The sequence below is a fragment of the Argiope bruennichi genome, chromosome X2 (assembly GCF_947563725.1).
Source record: "Argiope bruennichi chromosome X2, qqArgBrue1.1, whole genome shotgun sequence".
Taxonomy (NCBI): domain Eukaryota; kingdom Metazoa; phylum Arthropoda; class Arachnida; order Araneae; family Araneidae; genus Argiope; species Argiope bruennichi.
In genome coordinates, this window is record NC_079163.1 from 66023042 (window position 1) to 66035257 (window position 12216).

The window sequence follows — 12216 nt, forward strand, 5'->3', positions numbered from 1 at the left end:
GAAGACTTAGAAAAAAGTGTGTTCTTCGAAAAGGCATTTAAAGTATTGATTTTTATTTTAAGAAAATAATGTTGAGTTCCATGTACTTTTGAAACATAGACTTTCCTGTTCTCTCGTTTTTATCTTGCTGCTTGATTTTTTCACCCCCGGTCAATGCCTCTTTACAGTAGCAATACACTGTTTATCGAAACTAAATATTTCAATATATGGAGACCTATCTTATTAAATATTTTTATTATGCCAGACAAACTATCATTAAATAATACCACAGTTGTTGATCTCCCTAAATGTAAACTGTATAATTTAACAAAAGTTCTATGGATAACATTGTCCTCAATACATTATTGAAATTTTTATTAGCCTTTTGTTTTTTCCAATGAAGGAATTTTTTGAGCAATTTCTTATCGCGTAATTTCATATGTTGGCTTAATAAAGTATACAATGTTTTTTGGAAGGCCATCTCCAGAGTCCTTGAAGTGCTTACCCTCAGAAAGTGTTCACTGGTATTGGCACCAGCTGTTCTTTCCTTTTAGGCACTTTCCTTATGTTGAAATTTTGAACATTATGAGCAAATGCAGGAATTACTACACTTTGCAACTGTAGTAAATTGCCAACATTTGCTCATATTACTATGTTATAATAGTTCTGTGCAACTTATTTATGAAGTTGTCCGTAAGCTTTCCCTTCACGCCAAGTATTTTAGATTTCGCAAATGAGTCGCCACATTTTTGAATGTGCCCAATACACTCGCATTTCGGCACAGAGTGTGTGCCATAAATGTCTTTAACCTGATTTTAACTTTTAGAATCACTTCAGAATTAGAACTTCAGAATTCAGATTAATTAAGTCTACTAGAATCTAAGGAGCGTTTGAAATGGCACTCACTCTACCATTCAGAAACAAATATGTCCATCGTTATCGCTACCGATTGATACACCACGTTCAATAGCAGTTTAAAAATCATCTGCATGTCTTATTTCAGCAGCATCACTTTTATTGATTTTTCAGTCGCTAATGAAAGAGTTTCAATTCCTAGTCTCTGAATACTAGTCTGCGCATACAAATCTGGTATTTATTTTATCTGCGTGTTCTTTTGCCTCTTGGGAAAACAAGGCGCTTTGAGGAGGAGCAATTTTTACCGAAGTTTGAACACAAACCGAAAATGGAGTCTTCCATCGTATATAATCGGTTTTTATTGCATTCTGGGTGTAAGAAAATAATCAAACTTTTATAAGAATTTATATCAGTAATACGAAATCAACGGTTTTCCCGTATCTTTACCGTTGAATGGGATACTGAATTTTGTATGACATTTTGAGGAAACGTGGAGTTTTGAGGATCATCCTTGAGCATCGACCGCTCCCATGTTGTAAAAATTGTCGTGGAAAAACTAGCAACTGAAACATTAATGGTGAGTGGAAGTGCTTGTGCAGCTTCGAGAATTACGGATTCGGGAATTGTAGATTCGAAGTTTCCTTCACGGGAATTTAGATCTGCATCTTTACTGATTGCAGGCACTTCACCAGTTATTACCGATAAATACAGAAAAATTACTAAGCTTTGCTACATGAGCTCTGGCATAAATGGAACTTGACCAACAATGGTTGCTGAACGTCATGTGAACAGACGGAGCCCACTTTTCACTGCAAGGTAACGTCAGTGAGCAAAGCAGTCGTATTTGAACACTGCCAAAATCTCGTGAGTATCTGATTAAACCGCTACATTCGCCTCATGTGTCTGTTTGATGTGGTTTCAAATCGTCTTTCAATCTGAGCCCTTTGAAGAACTTGTCCTTTTTCCGGTAGAAAAATATTTACATTCATTGCAGAACGTTTTGCTATTCTTTTGTGTGCGCATTGCTGGAAAGGCATGCATTACATTTCATTACCTTCATGTAGGATTGTGCCACACCCCACTTTGCTTGTGAAGTCATCAAATTCCCATTGGATATTTTCACTGAATACCGAATGAATAATCGAGGGCGCAATTTTAAGTATTCTTCCTCATCGGCAGATTTTTGGTTGTGGGGATGCTGGGTTACGTGTGTGCCGAGACTGCCCTGTCACTTTGATGGAACTGAAAAATGTCATTGGGCGGACCGTCGGTAACATCTGTGCCAACACACTATATTCGATTATAATAGGCGTGGACACGCCTCACTTGCCTAATACACTGTGTTGGCGGTGATGATGACCAGCTTTTGCTTTAAAATAAGTGCTTAGTGTTATGTCATTTTGATCTGTTTCATTGTCACCTCCGTATAACTCAGTATTCTGTGTTTATTGCAGCTAATCCAACTGTAACGAAAAAGTCATTTCATCTGCCCCAAAAATTAAAAATGCCTTTATATTTTGTCTCTGCATCAGATGGGACTAACGTTGTCAAAGTAAGTTACTTTCATTATAGAAAATTTCTTCCTTTTGTGGTATTTATGATTTTCAATATTTTCTCATTTGTAATCAACAATATTATATCATGCATTCATGATAGTTTAGAAATTTATAAATTTAAACTGTCGAATACTTTTCGTTCTTTTTCAATCAAAAATATTTTGCGTCTTATCTTTTATTACTTGTAATTTTTTTCGACATTAAAGTGACAGAAAATGAAGGAAATTGTTGAGTAGGAAAACTAATGTAATTAATCAGTTATACATTTTTATTAGGACTGGATCAGCATGAGTAATAGTTCACTTAAATTTGATTGTGCACGATTTGAAAGCAAGCATCTCATATTTCTTTCTCAGTATAATATTTTTTTTTATCTTAGATTTTGTCTTCACATCTTTATATAAAACATTATTAGATAGCAGATTTTGATTAAAATTGAGCTCATTATAATAAAATGGATCAGTAAAAGAGGAAGAGATGTTCTTTAAGCATATGTATGAAACAACAATCACATGTATGTTTAATGCTTCATACGGATTTTACAAGAAATATAGTTTTCTATAGATTTAAAGCATCAAATTTAGTAATTTTTATTAATAAATTTTTATGGAATTATTCTGCTATGATTTTTTAAGATGAAGAAAAGTTCCAATTTATATTGCTTATTTTTTGTGTAATGTTTATTTACTTCATGCTGTGTTAGACCACAAGATATTTGCTGCATCTTGTAGTTATAAGGATTTGATTATTTCTGTAATACCTGTTTAATGAAACATTTTTAAAAAACGATTTGAAGATTTTAAAATGTGTATAAAAAATGTGCCCTTTTAAAATATGGAAATTGAAAAAAATGTGACTTTACCTTTACTATGAATTCACAAAAGGCATAATAAATGTAATTGTGATTTTTTAGCTCTTCAATGACGCCATAAGGAATGCAGTTTTATACAAAAAGAATCCTACAGATTTCTTTGATAAAGTTATGCAAGAACTTGAAGTAGGTTGATTTCTTTCGAACTTAACATTTACGACTGAAAATTTTAATGTACTAAATCTTTTTGATTTGCAAATTTTGTTGTGGAAATTTAAAATACATTTCAGTGTAATTCTCTTTTGTAGGTTTTTCCAGGATCATAATGATTAAATGAATTTTAATATATTGATAACATGAAATGAATAACGAAAATTTTCAATTTTTAAGCAGTATTGTTTTCTGAGAAATAATTAAAATAAAAATGGAGTTACTTTTGAAAATAACTTATATATTTTAATAGAATTTCATTTAAAATATGAATTTTCGATATTCTCAATAATAGAAATCTGTTTCTTAGTGAACATTGTTTTAGGTGATAGAGATCCTGCCCTTTATGTGTGTGTGTGTGTGAGAGAGAGAGAGAGAGAGAGAGAGAGACCAAATGTTTTTTTTTGGGGGGGGGACCTCTGAAAACTACAGATTTATGATATGACAAATCAGTGCCTTGGCCTTTATTTAGGAGGTGTTGTCTCAACCTAATAACTTTGCCAGTCACTTTGGAAATTTATAAGTTTCTAATACAGCGGGAACAAATGAATTTTAAAGCCTATGTTCTATCATTAGTTTCTAAACTGGAATGTCATGCTAAGTTGACAAGAGAGATCTTTTAGCTTTTTTGTTTAAAAACTGTGCAGACAAGTAAAGTTAACAGAGATAATATTTAGGTTCCACACTCTTTGTTTGAATCAAACAAAGCAAATTGCTCTATCACCTGCAATTTGTTACAGCGATGATGTAATCAAGAAGTATTGCATTGACTGGAGATGAAAAATGGCTACTGTATGACAGTCTCGGATGTGAAGGATAATAGCTCTCTCGACATTGAATTTTCATTACAAATTCTAAGCCAGGTCAACACCCTAAAAATTATACTTCTGTTTGACAGAATATACAATGCATAATCCAATTTGAATTGCTTTAATATGATCATGTAATAACTTATTAATCAATTGTTAGATAGGGTGAAAGAAACTTGATTGAAAATTGCCAGTTTCTTTTAAAATAAAATAATTGAGAAGGAAGTTATTATCTCGCCCATTTTGCTCCCCAATATCATACCCATTTGTTGAAACACTATATTCAGATCATTAAAACATTTCTTCAGCAAAGAAATTTCAAAACGGAAAAGGTAAAAGGGGGAAAAATGGCATTTCCATTTTTTTTAAATTAAAAACTATCTTTATTCTATGGAATCTGAAGTGAAAATTTTCTCACTAGGTAGTATAAGATCATGAGGGTAATTACATAAAAAATGCTGAATAAAGTGCATTATAAAAGTATGTGTTAAAATTTCATGAAAAAGTACAATTTTCATTTCTAAACTAGATTGTATATATCTCGTTGCTTTAATTCTTGTTAATATGTAATGTTAGTAGTAAATACTTTAAAGCTGCTACTTGTAGTTAAGACTAATAATTTTGATATTCTATTTTTAATCAGAATTCTCTTTTTTATTCTGGTTATGTTATTTCAGTTATAATTTTACAGTGTTGGCAACAGTTGTCTGTGATAAGGCTGTTTGAACAATTGCTATTGAACAATTATTCTCAATAAAAGTAGTTAGCATTTAGAATTATTTAATTGAATTGGTGACTACTGATTTATTTCGTAATTCTATACCATTTCTGCAGATTACGATTTTGAGTATCATTATATATATTGTAATATGTAATGATATTTCTTATACTAATTTTAATTCTTATTAATTTTCAAATTTTTATCTTAATTTAGTAGCCTGTATTAACTACATTCTAAAATGTTCTCTAATTTCCAGATATTCCCATTTTTTTATTTAATTAATTCTACACGCCTTCTACCAAGTGGCTAATCTCAGCATTTTCTCACTCTCCGAGCAAAGGAATAAAAATCTTTAATGCTTACAACATTCTTTCAAAGATACCTAGGATTCCATATTCTAAATCTACATGTTTTGAAAAAATCTCTATTAAAATCTCATAGTAAAATGACTGAAGGGAGATTTTTTGGCCTCTTCTGCTTTTGTTTCCTATACAACCTATGATTATGATAGGGAAAATATTTCTTTACAGTGCTAATATATTACGAGATTTCGATAGGGATTTTCGTTACACGCGCGGAGAAGGTTGGGGAAACACAGGGAGATTTTAAAAGAGAATTTGCCTCATCAGCGTTATTTTGCCTCTTCACGCGGAGTGTGGGAAAGTAGACTTTTAGCTGATTCAGCAATTTAACAAAGCTTCTCTCGAATTAAGTAGAGACAGTGGAATTGGATCACGAAATAAGAGAAAGAACTTACTATGGGCTAAATTAAGTTAAAAGCTTGGAAATTAATTAAATTGAAATTAAGAGTTTAAAATATCATTACACACACACACACACATATATATATATATAATGAATGTGCATGTTTTATATGTTTTTATTTATTTATGAAATGTTCAGGGCAAGAAATCAATACATTTCGATCATTTTTTTAGTGTAGGGGCTGATTTTATGTGTTCTGTGTGTATATGAATTTAATGTTTACTTTTTATTTTAGGCTCTTGATACTGGAGATGAATGTTTTGATTCAACAAGTAACTATTTCGATTCTTGTTCCGATTCCGTAGAATTTTCTAGTGTGACAGTTTCTGACAACAGCAATTAAATTTTGTGGTTCAGTCTTTTAAAAACTTGTGCCTTTCCATCACAAATTGTGATAGATAAACTGTGATTTTTGTCGTAGAATCGTTTTCTGTTAACTTATTGACTATTGTGTGGTAACATATATAATTAAAAGTACTATCTAGTTTGATAATCATCCCAGGATATTAAGTTACAATTGTGTGATTTCTGAGTGTTAATGAAATATTTAGAATATTTGCTTTGTATTCTCATCACCTGTTCATGTAATTTTTGCTGATTAGTAATTAATAACTGAGATCATTTTTTAAAATTTTATAACTTATTTTTCATGAAAAAAATGCTTTTGCAGCAATCTTTCTGCTTCTAAATTACATCTACTGTATTGTTTTAGCATTTAATATTTGTATTATATTGTGCTGATGTTTTTGAACATGCATAACATAATTCCTAAAGCTGTATATATTTTGGCATATGCACCATTTCAAATATATTTAAAAGAAAATTTACCAGTTCGTTTCAGTGTACAGTTTCAATTTTTATCATCTATTTTTTTAATGGTTTGTGCTCTTCTACAGCACGGTAGTTTATTGTTATTTACAATTTTTAGTTTTGCCGATATTTAAACATGTGTTCGATGTTTATCATACTGTTTGCAATTATCTGAAACATGTAGCTAATTGTAGTATGCCATTAATATTTTAAGGATCGAATGAATTAAGCTGAAATGGGAAGATTTTTTTTTTTTTTTTGAATTTATGGAAACTGTATATTGGAATGCTGTTTATAATATTTATTGATATATGTGCATCTTTTGAACTGAAATTATATTTAGCATATGGAAAATTTCCTATTACTTTTTTAATTTATTCGCCATTTTAACAAAATATATATTATATATACAGGATATGTTAGGAATCGCGGAAAATCATTTTTCTTTCCTTTGATAGATTTTTAAATTTTATATTCGTTTAGATATTCAATTTTTCTGCATGTTACGTTTGAATATATATTATCTTTAACAAAAAGAAATTTCAGCATGAATATCATTGAGAGATGTTTTTAAAAAAATGTAGAGATGCTATTCGGTACAAGAAAGTTGCAATTTTTTTTACTTGTCTTGTTTTCCTATAAAGGTCATTTTGTAAAGGAGTGGGAGGTGGGGAATTTCTTTGTGAAGAATATCAAATATCTTGGATGTTTGTTGAGTTAGAAATAATTTTCTATTTATTATTCCTGAAATAACTTTATAGTAAAAGTGTACAATTAATCATAAATTATTTCTATTTATTTCATATATAAATGTATAAGCTAGTCATATCATGTTATTCAAGTAATTTTTTTCATGCACAAAATCATATATATCGTCTATATGTATATAGGATTGTTTTTAAGTTTTCTGTTGTTATCTGTCTATATTCTAATATATTGACATTTTGTTTATACTTATATGAAGCAGTTATTCAGAGTCCCCATGGTCTTTAAAAACTCTTTGAAGTCTATTTTCAGAAAAAAATCTTTCTTTTTTTTTAAGTCTCGTTGAAATGTTTCTCTTATTTCTTGAGGGAGAACAACAACAACAACAAAAAACAGTTTGTGACATGACCTGCCTTGAGAATTTCACCGACAGGGAAGGGGTGTGGATATGATACATCTTTTGATTGTCAATCATCAGTCTTTTTTTTTTCTTTCATACTTTAACCCTTTAAAGGGCCATTTTTTTCTAGTCATATTATGTTAAAATATTTTTAGGCTTGAAATTAGAATAAGAAAAAGGATTCGTTTAGCTTATTAGATAAGTTTAATTTAATTAATTAATTTGGTTAGTTAATAATTAAGTGATAAACCAAGACACATCATTTTGTGTGAGATAAAGAACCAAAGCATCTAAGTTTCTGTCTTTCTAAAAAAATTTGTCAGAACTTATGCCAACCTACATAATTTCATACAACGATTGATAAATTTGGTGGGAAGCATACTTCCCACAGCCTTAAAAAAGGTTAATAGAAGGGGAAGACGAGTAGGATCATAACCACAAATGAGAAAGAATCTTCAATAGGCTCAGCAGAAATTTATTGCCATTTCACTAGTCATTGTATCTCTGAATGCTTATTAGAAATAGTTTTCGATTATTTGAAAATATATTTTTCGTATAGCTCTTGTTAGAAAATTTGTTCCATTAAATATTTATTCCCTGACAGCAAGGTTGCCAAAAACTTCTCTGGACCAGTAAAAGCTTTTGCTTAATTTCGCTTTGTATTGTTCCGAATGTTAAGGATGCTTTATTTAAATTTACTTAAAGATTCGCCGTAGAAAGAGAGGATTGCCTAAATTTTTCAGAGAATGGAAGTACTTTCGAAAATTTTTTACAGAACTAGGTGTCTAAAGAATGCAGTTGCTGCTAAACGAAATAACGGAATTGAGCGAATTGAAATTATATTTTAAGATTGTAGAAAATTACGATCACCAACACTAATTCATCTAAGTTTTTTGCACAGATTCAGTAAAGATCTTATCCTACCTGTCAAACTGATATTTATCTTACCACTAACCAAAATTATTCAACTGTTTTTAGTATTCATTTTAGCATTGAGAGACTATCCACTTTTGCCGTTTTTGGTACTTGATTTGAAAAAGATGGTAATTAACTAGTTCAAAATTTTCTGTCCCATGAAAAATGTTTTCGATGGCTTAATATCATCGAATACCATTCACACTGATTCGTGTTCGATACGAGCAAAATTAGTGCAGTGAGGGAAGAATGCTGAATAGTCTTATTAATCAGAAGAAAAAATATTCGATAAAACAACTAAGATATTTGAAACAGAGGATATCGGGATTTTGTTTATATATACCTTTATTCATAGAGTTATAAATTCCTTTCGATAACGTACTTTCCGGAATGTTAGTCTAAATTCAAGGAAAATTGCCAAACAAGTTCTTTCCTATTTTAACAAAATGAAAACCATACTTTCTGTTCTTGTTAATTGCAGGTGAATATAAGAGGATTGTGATTCTATTTTAATAAAATTTAACATTTTTTTTTTTTTTTTATGTGGCGTGCAGTTGAATAGATATGAGGAATCTGAAGTATCCAATAATTGAATTGATAAGATAGCCAAAATGTTAACAGAAATTGTTGAAAGTAATGAAGATTCTTTGATACTACACCAAATTTAAACGGTAGGTGAAAGTGGATTTTCTTTAAATAAAAATATTGAGGTTAGGAAGTTAAATAAAGAAAAATTTGCTGCAAAACATTTGATTTCAAAGGAAGTGAGAATATGATATGTGACAAAGCATTTGCGTAGCACAAAAGAAGTTGAATTATATGCAGAAACATGCCGACTCTAAATATATCAAATCATGTGAACGGGTGTATAAACTAGTTGAAACAGCAGAGAAAAATAGAAAATTTCAATGTAGAGCAAAATTAAATAGTTTTAGGAATTAAGGCTTTAACTGAGCAACATCATATGTAAATTTAAAATATTTAAATTGCACATTGTTTCCAGTTCATTTATTTACATGTAAATAAAGGTTTGCTGATTTGTATCCATATCGCATTTTCTTTTTGAGTCGACCCAGTGCTAGTTAAGGGTAAGATTAGAGTTCCTTGTGGAATTATTATTTTTTTAAAGAATTTGGTTTCAGCTTAAGTTCTGAATGTGTTTGTGCATTGAGATCCTATGGTAATTTGAGAGAAATTAACACCTAATAGTAATCGTGCAGGGACTAACGATAAAGGCGCTTGGATTGCAATCTTGAAACCCACTCTGAACTAAAAATTTTGGCTTATTAACTGCAAGAGCTTTTTAATTCAACATATAGAAATAATATGGGAAAAAATGCTTATTTTTATATTATTAGTGACAATATTTCATTTAAATTTTCATGTGTAAAGTAGATAATTTACTGTCCATAAATTTTCTAAAATTCTTATAAAAAATTTAGATCGGTCCCTGAAAAGCCCTTTACTTTTCTTTTTCATGAAATTGGGAACCCTATTATTTTTTAAATTTTAAGTCATATTTATAATTAGCAACAGAAATACTGTTATTTTTCTATTAAAAAAACAAGATATATATTCAAATTTATAATTTTATTTTACAAAAATATTTTTTTACTTTCCAGTTGGGCAAATTGTATTTTAGTGTGCTTTGAGTGTAACTCATTATTTGTGTACTTAATATTTCTTGTGTGATAAAAATCTGTTTTATCAAATTTCGCTACTTATTTGCGTGTTATATTCATGTTTCTATGTATAATTCTGTTGATACTAATTGACTTAACTGTGTTGAAAATGTTATTCCTTCAATGTGAGTCTTCTGAATTATTATATTCAATGCTTTTTGTTTTTCTGCACTATGAAAAAGTGTGAAATAAATTTTTAGTGCGGTTTTACATTTTTCACTCCTTATTACCTGAATGTATAGCGATCAAGTATCCTATGAATTATTTACAAATGTGTTATTAATTTATATTTTTAGCTAGTAACTTGAGTATGGGCTAATTTCTTATCTTCAGGGTTATTAAATTAATTAGGTTTCAATTTCTTCAATGTTGTTAGTTTTGTAGTTAAAAGTGATATTTTTTTAGGTAAATCCGTCCATATAGTTGAAATCTAATATTTTATATTTTGAAATCTTAATTTTTATTATTATTATTTTAGATTTTGATTTATATCCAGATATATTACACTGCTCAACTCCGATTTTGTTGTTAATGATATTCCAATGATTTTAGAGTAATTTTTCGATGTTGATTCTGAATCTGGCATTTTTGTAAGATTGATTCTATTTTAAATTAAAACTAAAATCGTTTTGAAATTGTCTAAAATGTAAGCCAATTGCAAATTAAATCAATGCAAAAAATCAGCTTAATCCTAAAGAGTTTTCAATATATAAATCGGAAAATATGACAATACAAAAATCGCATGAAATTTGTGTCAAATGTAAATTAAAGAATAAAATTCAAAACACTATTAATAAGAGAAGTAAATAAATTACATTAAATCTAATTAGATCAATAGTAGTGGCCCACTAAAATAGTAATTGTATGCAAAAAAGTATATGATGTTACATTAAGTTCAATGTGGTAGTAGTAAATAGTAATTGAATTAATAGTATTGATTCTTTTTATACAGCACACTCAATTCCACATTTTTGATAATATATATATATATATATTTAAAAAAACATATTTAGCTCTCAAACAGTTAAAGATCATTTTGCTTTTTCCTGGAGATCTCTATATGCCTACTATCCCACGAGCAAATGAAGACTAGGAGTTCTTCATGAAACCGCTTTGTTGTCCCATTAGGAACTTGATCAACACAAATAAACTTCTGATGTTTCTAATAACAGAGCTTCAGAGGAACCATTTTAACATTTTTTATATCCTTCTTGAAGTTTTACATAATGAGTTACTGGCAGGTAAGGACAGAGATTGCCATGATGTAATGATAGATTTCGAGTTTTTCATCGAACTCTGTAAAAAAAACACCTCATCTTCTAGTTCATATTCTATTTCCATATGAAAAAAAAAAAAAAAAAACCCTTAGGAATATTAGTACATTTTAGAGGCTCTGTATCATGATTAGAGTTTGGATTAATTTTCTCTGAAATATGTAACTTAGACATTTTCTACTGCATTATTAAATATTTAAACAAATCAGTGAAATAAAATACATTATTAGCTCCAGACACCATTTGTAAATCTTGAGAATATCCATTATTTTTAAAACTACTTTCAATTTGTTAAAAGCAATGCCAGGTTTAAAATAATCAGCTTCAGAATACCCTAAAATCATTAAAACTTCATTGGCAACTGTTTTTTTTTTTTATCTTTGCTATTTTTTACTTAAAAACAGGCAAAATGTTAAACATGTTATTTTATTAATATATATATATATATGTATGTTCTGAAGCTTAAAATTATTTTTATGAATCTAAGAAGTTACTGTGTCATTTTACTGCTTAACATATTTCCTAGTCAATTTTATAGTGATTCTACTTTTTTATCTCTGTGTAATTGTAAGAATTTGCATTGAACATATTAAAAATTTTTATTGCAATAAATATTTGCAGACATTTGTGTGTGATTATTTTTTCATGTCTTTTTCTACTTTAGAGATAAAATTAATAATATTATATGGGTTTTTTTTTTTTTTTTTTTTTTTTTGTATTGTAA

The 12216-nt window shown here is 29.2% G+C and overlaps 1 protein-coding gene across 1 annotated transcript in view; it reads left to right on the forward strand.

The window, feature by feature from the left end:
• LOC129960526 (rab-like protein 2A) overlaps positions 1-12007 on the forward strand; it is a 30722-nt gene extending 18715 nt beyond the window's left edge. The window contains exons 7-9 of the mRNA XM_056074016.1: positions 2289-2386; positions 3304-3387; positions 5942-12007. Coding sequence (XP_055929991.1) covers positions 2289-2386; positions 3304-3387; positions 5942-6049 — 290 coding nt within the window. The 3' untranslated portion in view covers positions 6050-12007. The remainder of the gene's footprint in view (positions 1-2288; positions 2387-3303; positions 3388-5941) is intronic.
• Positions 12008-12216: the final 209 nt, after the last annotated feature.